General features: G+C 39.6%; 1 protein-coding gene across 9 annotated transcripts in view; it reads right to left on the reverse strand.

The window, feature by feature from the left end:
- The window catches only part of arhgef9b (Cdc42 guanine nucleotide exchange factor (GEF) 9b), a 93,281-nt gene that overhangs the window by 35,558 nt on the left and 42,247 nt on the right, over positions 1–15,476 (reverse strand). For 4 of the 9 annotated variants that reach the window (XM_079892341.1, XM_079892349.1, XM_079892344.1 and 1 more), the window contains 4 exons: positions 7,459–7,638; positions 7,108–7,197; positions 734–934; positions 155–334 (listed from right to left, as the gene is read on the reverse strand). In XM_079892341.1, the coding sequence (XP_079748467.1) occupies positions 155–334; positions 734–934; positions 7,108–7,197; positions 7,459–7,638 (651 nt within the window). The other 5 variants (XM_079892345.1, XM_079892347.1, XM_079892346.1 and 2 more) reach the window with 5 other exon arrangements.

A 15,476-nucleotide genomic window follows, 5' to 3' on the forward strand; every position in this document is an offset into this window, starting at 1 on the left:
GTTAAAAAGTTTGAATAGTCAATACCCAACCATTATACATATGCTTGAAATTTTCTAGATTCATTATGAAAGAGCTTGTAGGTACTTCAGCTAAAAATGGCTATAATTTCAAATAAGATGTTGTTAACATCAAGTCATACGGCAATTTACTCACATGTTCCAGAAAACACGGTCCAATTTCACTAAGATGGGGATCCTCAATGTTGTACTGTTTCTCCAAGTCCCGCACAAATCCCATTTGAAATCTGTAGATTTCCTCAATGTTACCAAAAATCACTTTCAATTGGTCATCATTGAACATGTCAATCCTCTTTCGGCACTGCCTCAAGTAGCCCTACAGAGAGAAACACCTTCAGTTTAGCATTCTGCAAGCCCCAGACGAGTAAATCAAGTGATCAACAGTGAAAGTGTGCGGAAACTCATTCTTCCTAAATGATTATGTCTCTTCAGTAACCTTGGATTCATATGGATTATTTTTTACAATGCTACAAAGAATGTTTTGAAGCATCAAAGTTTTGGTGGAATGGACCTCAATGAAGGGACAGAAATATCTCAGGTTTCATTAAAATTATCTTCATTTATGTTTCGAAGACAAATAAAAGTCTTACTGGTTTGGAATAAAACGAGGGTGAATAAATTATGGCAACTTTCATTTTTGGGTGAACTATCACTTTAATCTCTCAATGATACCAAGAGGTCAACAATCATAGTCATCTGATAATGGCAGCAGTACCTCACATATGTCCTTCAGGTGTTTGATATAGTGACGCTCAGTGCTCATGATCTCATTGATAACATTGGCCCTCATCTGATCTCGGTTCTGAAGTGGTTGGCCAATGCACAGGCAGCCGTTGCTCGGGTCAGTGTGTCCATTTTGCACCTCACTGGCACCCTCAGTTGATTCTGTGGCCACATTTTCCTGGTTAACCCATAGCTGGCAGGAAAAAAACAAAAAAAACAGAGGCATAGAGTCATACATTATACAGTATCTCCAAGCTGTGAGTTTTGTAACGGGGAACAGGTCTGACCCCAAATTCTCACTGGGATTGAGATAGGGCTTGCTGACTGACAGACAGTTGTTTGGACTGAGAAGTTTGGGCAATTAAAGGTCCCATAGTACAATGGTTACAAAAATGCAAATGAATTTCTCTGCAGAGTTCCACTGAAGATAGTTGTTCTTTAACCATTTCGACTGGACACTTCTTATTCCAAACGAATGACGACTGAGTCTTGCTCTCATGGCCTTGGTAATAAGACCAAATATGTGTCTTTGGTCTGGGTCTCAGCTTATGGTTTCTTAAGAAACCACACATTGTGGCAAGGTGGCACAGAAGCTGCTTCTAAAGTAGCATATATGCAGTTCACATAGACTTTTTATGTTGTAATGGGGCTCAGAAATATAATGGTGGCATAAATTGATTTAAATAGGAATCACAATCCTGGAAACAATGAATTACACTCTTGAATGTTATATTACGATAATATGTCTTGGATTGTTTCCGTGGTGGGTCAGTGCCAGTATACTTTGTGTTTTTTATTGCACTGAGAAGGCCTAGAATGTTATGGAAAAGGGTGACGTTTCAATACACTGAATAAATAGAAAAAATACCGTACTTAAAAAAAAAGTAACTGGGTATAATGGATAAATTCCAAATGTAGTGTGGTACTTTATTAGTTCAAAGAAGTAATCTGAAGATCGTGCATCCCTTGTAACACACACTGGATGTAAGAAACGGTGTGAAAAACATCTATGAAACTTGCTTGATAGTTATTTTATGTTCATTATGAAAACATGTTCTTGGTGTAAAATAACAAAAAAGTACAAATTTAAAGGCACACTATGTAATTTTTCGTCCCTAGAGGTCGCTTATACAAAACAAAGGCGTAGCTTGATGACGCCGTGATTTCGGCTCGAGAGCAGTGGAGCTTTTATTATGCTGCAGACAACCTCTTCCAGTCATATGTGGGGTAACAGTTTAGATACATTTGAGTGTGTTGAAAGTTATGTTATAACCAAGGGGGGGGCAACATTCTAATCTGAAAAATGAAGCCTACTCGGAAGTGCGAAAAACTGCAATACATTGAAAATCCGCTAGGGGCAGGTCCCAAAAGGGAGCAAATGTCCATAGCCCCCATGTTAAAATGTCCGTTTTCACAGCATAAATTCATGTTTTTACAGGTTGGTCCCATGGACTTTTATTGTATTTTTCGATAGGTTCCGAGTGCCTGACAACTGTGAGGGGGGTGAATTTTTTTCTAACTCGTTAGTTTAGATCGTATTTAGATATAAAATGTATGACAAATAAGGGCGTGGTTAACTTTGATTGACAGCTTGATTGACAGCTTAGGCTGCGCCAAGGAGAATGACAACATAAGAAGCGCCATTTTTTACCACAGTTGAAATATAATACTACTGTTTCTGTATCATGAAATGTAGTTTTAAGAGTTTTTCAGGCGAGAATGTAGTTGTTTAAAGCTCAAATCTGTGGTTTATTTAAATATTTATGAAAATTTTATCCAGTTGTGAGATCCAGCGATGGCGCTCGGCGCTCATTTACCCCGCCTGGAACAGCCTTTCCTCGGCTTGTCGTTCTGACGTTCGCCCCGCTTTCTCTGGCGTCTCTGTAGTAGTTAAACATGAGATATAATTCGTCTTGTGTATATCTAACGGGCGATTTTTGGTCTCCTGAATCTATCATTTGTTCCCTGGCCAATCGTTTTGGCTGAGGGGAAGTTTCATAACTTTATAAGCTATTTAACGTTGTATGGTTAGACTAGAGCGCTGACTTTGTATGTTTGACTGAATTGTTTGCTTTATTTGTATAGCTTCTTATACCTTTTACTTATACTTTTATAATGGCTAATATTGATAAAACTGAAATTTAACAAAAAGAGACTGGGTTGAGTTTTGTCATTTAAAATTTTAATAATTGTATTTAAAAATTGTAAAAACTGTAATGTTGTTTACTGCAAAATCTGTTGTTTAGTACAAATGCACATATTGCCTGGACCATATTAAAATGTTTGGTCCCACTTTATATTAAGTGGCGTTAAGTACTATGTACTTACATAAAAAAATAAGTACAATGTACTTATTGTGTTCATGTTGTATTGTAAAACACTTTTGCTGCTATTGAGGTGTGATACGGGTAAGGTTAGGGACAGGTGTGGTGGATTGGGTAGGTTTAAGGTGTAAGGGAAGGGTCAACTGTGTAATTACAAATGTAATTACATAAATTAATTACAGCTGTAATTACATGCAGGAATTTTTAAAATGTAAGTACAATGTAAAAACATGTAGTTACACAATAAGTACATTGTATCAAATGATTAATTTCAATGTAAGTACATGTACGTACACTTAAAGCCACTTAATATAAAGTGGGACCAAATGTTTAATATTTTTATATTATATTTAAAACGAAAAGAGGCAGGTTTGTGTTGTATATTTTGTTTTTTTTTATAAATAGGCAAACGTTATGTGCAGTGAATATAATCAATACGCGTTGCCTGAACCACATTTGTGTGGCTATCATGTTTAAGATTTCTTTAAATGAAAACGAAAAGAGTTAGTATGGTGTTTTATAACATATTTCGTTGCCTAAAATATACACAGAGATAACCGGAGTAGCAGAGCAAGTTGAGTGACGCGCGCTGCGTCAGAAGTTGGGCGGGGTTAGGATTTCCCAAGATTTTCCAAGATGGCGCCGCCCATACCCCCCATAAACGGCTTCAAAACCGTTCTTCAGAAAGTCTATGGGTGACGTCACAGACGCTTTGTCCATATTTTTTACAGTCTATGGTTATAACACTACGTTGTGCGTTTGCTACTACGCAGCTACTATGAGACACTTGCTACACACTGCAGTAAACTAGATCGATATTAGGTATGATAAAACATGGTACTTGTGGTAAATCAAGAAAACTAGCGTTAAACAATAAGACTAACTGTGTTGAGCTATATAACAATGATTAGTTTTCTGTCGATGAATGTATCCAAACAGTTGCTCACCTGTCTAATAAAACACATAATATATTAAAGGGACCTATTATGCAAAATTCACTTTTGCATGGTGTTTGGAAATAAATGTGTGTTGGTCGTGTGTGTACACAACCACCCTATAGTGATAAAAATCCACTCACTCCTTTGTTTTTTATCCCCATAAATCATAAGCAGTGTCTCCCAACGACCTGTTTTCAGCCATGGGGCTGGTGTGACGTCACAACAGACACAGGCTCTGCCCACAAATGTTGACAGACACTGCTGTTTTAACATAGAACCGCCCTGATCGAGTTCACAGCGAGTTGTACACATCCACCATTGCTGCACTGACGAGAATGTCTCCCAAGCCAGCCGCTGTAGACGAGGTGGATTAATTTTGTTTTCGAAGAAAATGCTCCCTCAACTCTACCGAAATTCGTTTATGTACTTATGCACTTCTTATACTGTGTTTACTCAGCTCTTACGGTGATTTTCTGGGGTAAAACTGAAGCTTCATCTTTTGTGTGATGTATATTAAACTCATCAGTATATTTTTGGTCATCATTCGGACGGGGTCCGCTACAGCAGGCTTGTATTAATAGTGAATACAAGCAGATGACAAATACGTTATAACCGTAATTAAACTAAACTCTTGAGGCTCCGCCCCCTGTGCCGTGCAGCAGCAGCTTATTTGCATTTAAAGGGCACACACTAAAACGGCGCGTTTTTCTGAGCACCAAAAAGTGACAATTTAAACATGCTGTAAAAAATGATCTGTTGGGTATTTTAAGCTAAAACTTCACATACACACTCCGGGGACATCAGAGACTTATTTTACATCTTGTGAAAAGGGGCATAATAGGTCCCCTTTAAAGCGTGTTTGGTGTTTCCATGGTCTCTACAAAATAAAACCGGAAATCGAGGGTAAGGCGGGTATGATGTCATTGATAGGCGACGCACAGACACAGTTTGTGTCCTGGTTAAAACTGCTTATTTCTCTGGATTTAAACATTCTTGGAAACATTTGGGATAATTTAAGCACACAAGTCAACAAAATATATAGCATTGTTCTAGTGGTTTTTGGATATTTTAATCCCCAAAACTTACATATTGTGCCTTTAATATAAAAATTTAGCAATGCAAAAAGATATTTTTAAAATTTCAGTTATTTGAAGAAATTTACTTGTTTTAAATGAATACTAAAGAAATGGTTTTTATGTGTGTCTGAGTCTTGTCTAGAGGTCGACCGATTCATCAGTTTTGCCAATATATCGGTACCGATAGTTGATTGGTGGAACTATCGTTATCGGCAAAAATCCATACCGATAGTTTTTCCGGGTTGTGTCCGTTGCTGGAGCGGCTGAGAAGAGTATGCTGTCATTACACAGTGCGAGAGCACTGAGAAGAGACTGCTGGAATTATACAGAGTGAGAGCGGCCTCTAGAGGCCAAATAAAAACTATCACTGGCACCGCATGTTGTTTATTGTAACACGCTTCACGGAAAGCGCTGACACTTCAGATGCGCATTTAAAACACTGACAGCGAAACAGTATGAATACAGAACACTACAGTCCATGTTGCCATATCATTATAGAGTAATTAATTTGTTGACTAGATGCTGCATTTGCAGAGAAAGTATGTTTGCCGTCGAGGCTGAGAGGACTGACATTAGTACCTCAAGTGGTTAAAACAATGTGACAAAAACACGCAAACCTGACCCAAATGTTTAATATCGCAATTGTTACAATCTATTTGCATTAGTTTAAATCCAGCTGGGGACTTTAATGCATTCATTAGCCGGCGAAGTTGCATATTTAAAGCTAGTGACGTGATTGCTTTCTCAACATTGATATGTTCATGTAGCCGACAGAAACATAAACCAATCAGAAACGCATTTGATTCTATTCTTTTTTATCACTGCAATACATATTGTTATTTTGATTAGATAATCATCAAGTGTTCTAATATAGAAGCAAATAAAGTGAGAAACTATACATGTCATATAAATTTATGCAATTTTAATGCTCTGGCCTTTGCAGATATTTAAAGATGGCCATCTTTAAGCATAGCAGACTCATACAGTACATAGCAGGATTTATATGAAATGGTAATACTTTACAACAAGATCAAATTTTTAGCATTAACTAAGCTTAATAAATGTTGTAGTATTGTTCATTGTTAGTTTGTAAATTTCAACATTTACTAATACATTTTAAATTGAGTTTTAATTTTAATTTGATCTGTTAACCTTAGTTAATGTACTATGAACTAACATGAATGATCAAGGTACAATTGTCTTGCTCAAATATTAATACATACTGTAAAAAAAATGTATATTGCATAATGTATATACTAGTTCATGAAAGCTAGCTAATACATCCTTGTTAACAAATGGACTTGCAAAGTGTTACCTATGAAATGTACATAATTTCTAGGTTATAGCTAAAGAAACCTGTAATATTTTAATGTTTAAATTATTTTCTGTAGAATTCGGTTGATGAATCAGTTGTCGGCACGTACGGTCAAACCTAAATATCGGTATCGGTAAAATCCACTATCGGTCGACCTCTAGTCTTGTCATAGTCTGGGTTTCAGAGGCTCTTAAGAAAGACCATTGACCATCTCCATTTCACAAGTCTCCCTTGCATGGCCTACTAATCACAAAGAAATCCGTTCCCATCAGAAAGATTTGCTTGAGCGTCTAAAACCATGTTCCCAGTCAAAAAACAGCTTAATACGTACCAATGCCTGTGAATTTCAATTTGGAATTATTAGAGTATTTTAAATCGTACACACTTGTTGCATTACAAATCTTGCCATCTACAAAGATGCAAACATAAAATAGGATGCTGCCTGGCAAAAAAGATAAGATGGTTCTGAATGAAAAGCAGCTGCTAACATTTATTTCAACATGAGGCCTATGATTTGGAGGCTACTACAACACTGATCCAAAGCAGCACATGTAATGAAGAAACATGTTGGATGCTTATGTTCTAAATCTACTTGAAAAGCTATGAAACACACTAACAGCGTGATTTCAATTGGATGCTTTAAAATGCTTTGTGAGAGACGGCTGTGTTGACAAAATCAGCAGCACTTGAGATTTGAGGAGCTGGGAACGCACCTTTGCTGTTGTGTTATGGAACCTTGGAGTTGCTATAGGGTTGATATAGAAAACTGGTTTTGTGTAAGGTTGAGGAGGGTGGGGATCAACCTTTGGAAAGAATGACAAAAATACACTGTTTTAATTTACTCTTGTTGTGGAAGAATAGAAATGGAACAGTGAGATGGAAGTGGCTTGGCAACACTGACTGCGTTCATTTCAAAGTCCAGACAGACGCATCTAATCAGGATCAGTGTCCCAAGACCTCATTTCTTCACTTGAGACCTTGAGCCGCATCACAATTAACTAATAAGATCAATGACCTTATAAGATGAGATGAGAGAGTTAGTCCAAAATGTGGCTGAAACCTACCCTCACAAAGCTGGCGGGGAACCAACCCTCCTCGTCATCGATTTGACCCCACCACCAGTCTTTATTGGAGGCATCCAGGACTTTGATGACGTCTCCCGCCTTAAACGCCAACTCCCTCTCGGCCATCGTCACGTGATCCCATACTGCCTCTGCGCTTACCACTGAACCTCCGCTGATCAACTGTAGAAAAATTCAAACCATGATGGAGAAGCGTTCATTCTTTTGCACACGTGACTGTTTCAAAATACACTCCCCCATCTTCCATACCTCAGAAAAACAGGTAGTCCCGTCTCAAACTCATGCCACCGGTGGAGCCAGTGTTGCTGTGTTGGGCTGTTCAGTAGCTCTTGCAAATACAGCCCAATGTTTTGAACACATCACAATTGTGTCTGCTCATTAAACTATGATAAGTGAAAGTGTTTCCTCAAAGGTACACCTTTGTGCCTTATCATAGGGGTTCATATTAGTCCCATATTATCTTAGGGTATATAATATGCAGAATGAGCCTAAACCACGCATTCTTGCAGTGATTCACAGGCTCATTTCTACACATGCAGTACAACAATTTCTTGTCCTTTATGGCATCTATCTGCTTGTTAAGTCGTGACGTAAGGAATGCTGTTTCCGGGTCCTCAGTTTCAAGTGAGAATAGTGATGGGTCGATCATGGACAAATCGTCATTTTGAACAAATCTTTAATATGACTCAGGAACAACGAGTTGTCTCAGAGGCTGATTTGTTCATTTTGCATTGACTATTGCACAAAATCCCATAGGATCTGCACAGGAAACAGAAATTATTAGTTCACCTCTTCGGACTTGAGTCATTTGTTCTTTTGTCACGTGACAGCTATATTGGATACAGAAATTAGTTAATAATTCCCAACCTTCCTTACAATCAAGCACGTTTTCTTTTTTACTTTTTTTTTTTACGTGATGCGTTTCTGGTCACAAATTTCATACAGTTTATAAATTTGTGAATTTCAGTCATGATGGTTCTTTTCCAAAACTCGCGATGAACGTACAACTCAGACCCGAAGACTCGGGAGGTGAACTAATTTCGTTTTCCGGTACAGACTGCATTCAGCCTATGGGAATGTGACGTGACAAAAGAACAAATGACTCAGATCGAGAGGTTAGGTGAACTAACAGACTGTATAGCCTGAAGACCCAGCTAAGCAATGAAAGATAGTCTCTGTGCTCACGGCATTATGGACACCAATATTTTAACGATTCATAAAAGATTAATAATTATTAGTAATTAATAATTTTGTGACCATCTGAGATTTTGCTATGGAGATAAGTCACTTACTATTCTCACCACCTCATCATGTCTTTTTTAAAATGTATATATAGTGTAGTGCTTAAATCAAGGTTTACCAAGGTGTTACATTTACCCGACTTTTCATATCAACAGAAAAATATACTGGGATAACCTGGCTTCTCTTAAGACTCTCCTGTTTCAGAGCAGTCATAGTTAATGATATGCTAAAGCCCGCCAGCACGTTGACGTGATTGGTTACAAGGTAGTTAGTTTGTGACGTAAGAAATACCAGCGATTTCAAACCACGTTTTTGAGACTGTCTTTGCTTCACTGCAGTTTTAAGGAGAAAATACTCAGAAATGTTGTTGACATGAATTTGCACATGGTTTGTCTTAAAGCATATTAAAAACCCCACACAGACATATAAACAACATTAAACACTTGATTTTCAGCACAGGTAGTCTTAAATGAACTTCAAAACGTAGGTTCGGGAGGAGCCTAAACATTCAATCATCATTACGAGCATACTATATAAGCAGCAGACACCACGTCATCTCATTGACAAATTCTTCCGGCAGCCCTCCTCCTCCCCTTCTCCTCCAGTGAATTATCTCTATCCTCTTATGTTAACTCGGAGCTCAAGCTGAGCCTCGGGTTCGAGCCTCCTCCAAGGACAGAATTTGAAAGCCAAGTTAGTTAACCTTTAAGGCTGAACGGGCAGGCGAACTATAGTGAAACACTGATTGCTCAGCTTTCTTTCTTAAATCGAGCAACTCATGTGATATAAACAGTAAAACACACAGCAGGAGGATTCTTGATTGGCTGTTTGTACAGTATATGGCTCCTCTGACAGTGTCACCTCGAGCATGAGTACCAGTCAGTGCATTTGTCGATGGTTGTCTCTGATCTCCCCTGCTGCATACAGCAGCCACAGGTACAGCACATTTAGACTCCAGCCACAAATGCCCAAAGTCTTCTCTGGGCATGCAAACATTATATGCCAAAGACCCGATGTACAAAACCACAAGTACATAACTACAAGAAGATCAAACACATACTCTGCAATTATCCGGATGATTAATGCCAATAAATATCCTCTCAGGCATTTAGCAAGTGATTTTAGACTGTTCTGTTAATGTAGCCTAAATTATTAAAAATCCAGAAGAACTATGTCAACAGATCATAATATTAAGACAACTTCAAAGTCGCCTCTCATTATGGAGTCACAGGATTCCAGTGAATGTAATGGAATTATTGTTACATAATCGGCCTCTGTTCCCTTCATGCTTCTGCATATGGTATGCGGTAATGAATGCTATCTGACGAAGCACCAAGCGCATATGAACACACAAAGATGTCAAAACTCAAAAAAAGAATGAGGAAACATGTCCTCTATCTATCATTTCACATCAATGTGCTATTCTGTCAGATTCATGGAGACTTTCTTATATTTTAGGAAGGAAAAATTCACCTTACTAAAGCTGACTAAAGTGAACTTCTACAAAGGAAAGCATTTCATTAACATCAAATTAGAATGAAAATAAGGAACTTACCATGTCTTTAATGTTTAGAAATTTGCTTAGAATTTGCTTTGAAATTTAACGGAAAATTCCATTAGCCCAAATTCCAACATCCTCACTGAAGAGTCAGTTACTAAACGGTGAAAAATATTATGTAACAGAATTGCGTCCTGAGAGTGAGGGCCAATCAAAGATGCACAAAATTGGCAAAGACAGGTGTACGCATTCAAACACATACGCAACATTTTAAACATACTGTATGATGTGCCTTTTGAAGCATAAGACTGTCAACCATCTATTTAGACTAAGTAAACAAAACTAAAACAGTTTAGAAAACAGCTCCTAGCCCCTGTCAAGCTTTTCACTGTAATGCTGTGGAAACTGACAATTCACAACTTGCCAAAATGTGGCACCACGTGTACTGGCATGTGATCACAGCTCTGATCAAACATGATAATAACAGATTCCCAGAATGTACATCTCTATGACATCTGGCTATAGCCTACCATTTGACTGTAATTTTGCCTCATTATATTTTGGAAGGACTCTGGCTTAAATAAGCTAAATGCATATTATCTGACCTCCTCTCAAGCAAGACTGCACAGTATTTTATCTCAAATTCATGGTTCATAGTCATGGTTCATCATGGAAATGGTTCATAAATATCTTCAGAAATAACTGATAGCAATTATTCTAGCACAAATATAATGTGTCTTGGCGTGGTTTTAGAGCATTTTCCATGAATATTAATAACCCTTATGTTCAGAATCATTCACACATTACACACACGTAGGTACGCGAAGAACACACACGCACACACTTCAAATTGTAACTGTAAAATATATTTTACCATATCCACCGCTGTATAGAGTAGAATCGCAGATACGAGGACTCGTGAAGCAGCCTCAGATGTTTCCAGGAAAATAAACAATCACAGATCTTTGTGTCTCTTTACGATTGTGTGTCAGTCATGCTGAAGATCCTTCAGTTGGAGCCCATGAAGATTATAAGAATCACGTTGACCAGCAGTAGAAAGGCGATAACAGCGAACACCGCCACCGTTTGCACGTCCAAGGTCATGCTGCAGTGCTGCGAGATTCGCGAAGCTGATGTCAAACCTGCGATCAGTAGCCTACAATTATAAATGCATCCAGCCTCATAGATATGCATGCAAGAGGTAAAAAAAACCACGACACTCCGGCTATGTCTCAAACCCTAGTGAGCTGCCTACCTAGACAGCATATTTGGGCTGAGCATCTGTGCGCACCTGTAATATCCGGCAATGCTGTGTTGCTAGGCAAGTACGCAGCTCGCCAGGTTTTGAGATACAGATCTGTTTCTCTCTGTGCCTTACACGCCAAGACACGCACATATATGCCTCAAACTCACCATCATCTTTATCGGCATCTTTAGTCGTCAAAACAGCAGCGGAAATCAGCGCGAGGAGTCACTATTCACAGTGCTTATTCTATAGCACAGATGACGCGCATCTGCGTTCAACCAACCAGATCCCGCGTGTGTGATGATACACCCTCACCATGGAAACACTGCCATTAACATTAACAAACATTCAGACATTCAGACTCTATTTAGGCCGGGAGCCAGGTCCACTCCTCAGGATGTTTTTGCTACCTTTTTTTCACTATTATTTCCTATTATCTTATACCTTGGGCCATCACAAGTTGATAATGACCACCCCCAACTCGGCCCCGTTTGGTCTCAGGGGCCAAAAAACACCCTTTTTGGAAAAAGCTTTTGGCGGAATGATGTAATTGTGAATATAAAGGTACTGCAGCTACATAAATGACCATATAACCCTAAAATTTTGCATGGTGTATCCTGACACATAGGGGATACTAGCAGAAAAAGATTCTGGGCATTGCTGCCTTTTTTCTGTCAAATATCACCCTCAACATACCCCAAAAGACTAAAAAATGGCTGTCCGCCTGACAAATTGTCATCAAAAGTAATCATTTTCAAGCATTTTATTATATATATCACTGCCTCAAATGTATATGAAAAACTTCCCAAGTTTATAAGCTTCAATTTAAGTCCAAGATGACCATTCTATCTAGAGGATTATAGCTGGTGTAACCAAAGTTCTCCACTGTACCTCAAATCGGAGAAAACAGTATTTTCAAGCATTACCATTCCATATGGGTTCCATAAGTCCACAAAGTCCTCGCAACACAAGGAATAAAGATGACTCTAGTGTGTAGTCTGTTATCAAAAAACCTTCAATAGAGTAAACGTTAGTAACCTTCTGTACAGGTAAACATTCTTTACAGCCAAATGGCGAAACTAAAATACAGCTCAAACATAAAATAGAAAACATTTATTTGGTTATTAGATATTTTTGCTGCTTATCCATGCTGTACTTTGATGACTGGTCATGTTAGTGTGTTGTATTAGTGTAGAATATAAACTCTTAATCATCATTTTCCTCATCTTCATCTATATTTATATGGATTTCATCAGTTTTTGGAGCCAAGCACTTCGATGTGTTCTACATACCTTCAAGGAGATTGTGAAACTGAGTGAGCTTCTTCTTCTTCGGACCTCTCCACACTGGTGCGGGTGACAGCACAGCAACGCGAGCGGTCTTTATTCTCTCACTTTCTTTTTTTTTTGCTTTTGTTTTGACTTGAGCAAACAAAAGCTGTTCTCACAGCTGGTAAGGTGCGCTTGAGAGCACTCAAAGGCAAGGTGGTCGAGAACTTTGCCCAGCAGAAACTGTCTGAAAAGCAGACTGAGACCATCAAGCACATCCTGCTGCGGCGGTCAGCTGCTGCCTCCACCCCATTGCCCGCAGCCCCTCAGTCTGCTCGTCGCCGGGGCGGCCTTCTGTGTCTGCCCTCGCTCCCGCGCTGCAGCAGCAGCCTCCACCTAAGTGGAGCCAAGGAGCCAGTCGCAGGCAGGCAACCCCCTACCCGTCCAGGCCCCTGCCAAGCAGGGCGGTAAAGCCAAGAGCAAGCAGCCCTAGGACGGGCGACCCAGAGATGGATTGGGCCATTCACTCCACTACAGTGAGAGCAGCCGATGCCCATGTCTTGCGAGCAGAGATCCCAGTCCTACTAGGACGCGATAGAGCCAGTCCCTCCAGCCGATAGGAGGTCAGGGCACTACAGTCCCTACTTTATTGTACCCAAGAAATGTGGTGGGTTCAAAATGCTCATGCAGAAACGCATTTTCGAATGCATCCATCCCCAAGATTGGTTTGCAGCGATCAACCTGAAGGGTCGACGCGTACTTTCATGTCTTGATTCTTCCTCGACACAGGCCATTTCTGAGCTTTGCGTTCGAGGGGCGAGCATATCAGTAGAAGGTCCTGCCCTTCGGGCTATCCCTGTCTCTCCGTGTCTTCACAAAAGTCACGGAGGGGACCCTTGTTTCCATGAGAGAACAGGGTGTGCACATCCTGAACTATTTCGACAACTGACTCATATTAGCACACTCTCGAGATCAGTTATGCGAACACAGGGACCACGTGCTCAGGCACCTCAGCCAGTTGCGTCTTCCGGCCAACTGGGAGAAGAGCAAACTCACCCCCAGAGGATCTCTTTTCTCGGTATGGTGTTGGATTCGATCACACAGACAGCACGCCTCACAGAGCAAACGCGCTCAGTCGGTGCTGAACTGCTTGAACACCTTCAAAGGTAGGACCCTGTGCAAAGTCAGGGAGGACGAGGAGCAGGTCCTTCTGGTGGCCCCCTATTGGCCCACCCAGACCTGGTTCCCAGAAATCATGCTCCTCGTGACAGTCCCTCCCATTCCTCTGAGGAAGGATCTTCTGACTCAGAGACAGGGCACCCTATGGCACCAGCGTCCGGACCTCTGGAAACTCAATCTCTGGTTCTAGGTGACTTACCCCCATAGGTACTTAACACCATCACTTCTGCACAGACGCCGTCCACGAGACGTGTGCCTTGAAGTGGAACCTGTTCGTCAAGTAGTTTTCTTCTCGCCGAGAGGACCCCCGAAGATGTTCAATAGGGTCCGTGCTTTCCTTTTTGCAGCAAGGGTTGGAGCGAAGGCTGTCTCTATCCACCCTCAAAGTACATACTGCCGCCATTTTAGCTTATCACGACCACATAGATGGCAAATCAGTTGCCATCTATGTGCCATCTATGGAAAGCACAAACTGGTCGTCAGGTTCCTTAGGGGGGCGAGAAGGTTAAACCCTCCTTGTCCCCCCTCCATAATCTCTTGGGACCTTTCCCTGGTGCTTCAAGCTCTTCAGGATGCTCCCTTTGAGCCTTTGAAGTCAGCAGACTTAAAGCTTCTCTCTTTGAAGATTTTGCTGCTGATTGCACTGGCCTCTATCAAGAGGGTAAAATTACTTAAGTATACTTCATAAAATGAACATGAAGACATGCACTTTTATGATGAAGAGATGCACTTTTATGATGGAGAGATGCACTTTTATAATGGATAGATGCACTTTTATGATGGATAGATGCACTTTTATGATGGATAGATGCACTTTTATGATGGATAGATGCACTTTTATAATGGATAGATGCACTTTTATGATGGATAGATGCACTTTTATGATGGACAGATGCTCTTTTATAATGGATAGATGCACTTTTATAATGGATAGATGCACTTATGATGGAGAGATGCACTTTTATGATGGAGAGATGCACTTTTATGATGGAGAGATGCACTTTTATAATGGATAGATGCACTTTTATGATGGATAGATGCACTTTTATGATGGATAGATGCACTTTTATAATGGATAGATGGACTTTTATAATGGATAGATGCACTTTTATAATGGATAGATGCACTTTTATGATGGATAGATGCACTTTTATAATGGATAGATGGACTTTTATAATGGATAGATGCACTTTTATGATGGATAGATGCACTTTTATGATGGATAGATGGACTTTTATAATGGATAGATGCACTTTTATGATGGATAGATGCACTTTTATGATGGATAGATGCACTTTTATAATGGATAGATGGACTTTTATAATGGATAGATGCACTTTTATGATGGATAGATGCACTTTTATGATGGATAGATGCACTTTTATAATGGATAGATGGACTTTTATAATGGATAGATGGACTTTTATAATGGATAGATGCACTTTTATGATGGATAGATGCACTTTTATGATGGATAGATGCACTTGATCCAATGATAGAAACATTTTGTTAAACCACTTACAAGTGTTATGTTTACAACACCATTGACTACACTATTGAAACAATT

Source organism: Squalius cephalus (genome assembly GCF_949319135.1).
Source record: "Squalius cephalus genome assembly, chromosome: 14".
NCBI lineage: Eukaryota > Metazoa > Chordata > Actinopteri > Cypriniformes > Leuciscidae > Squalius > Squalius cephalus.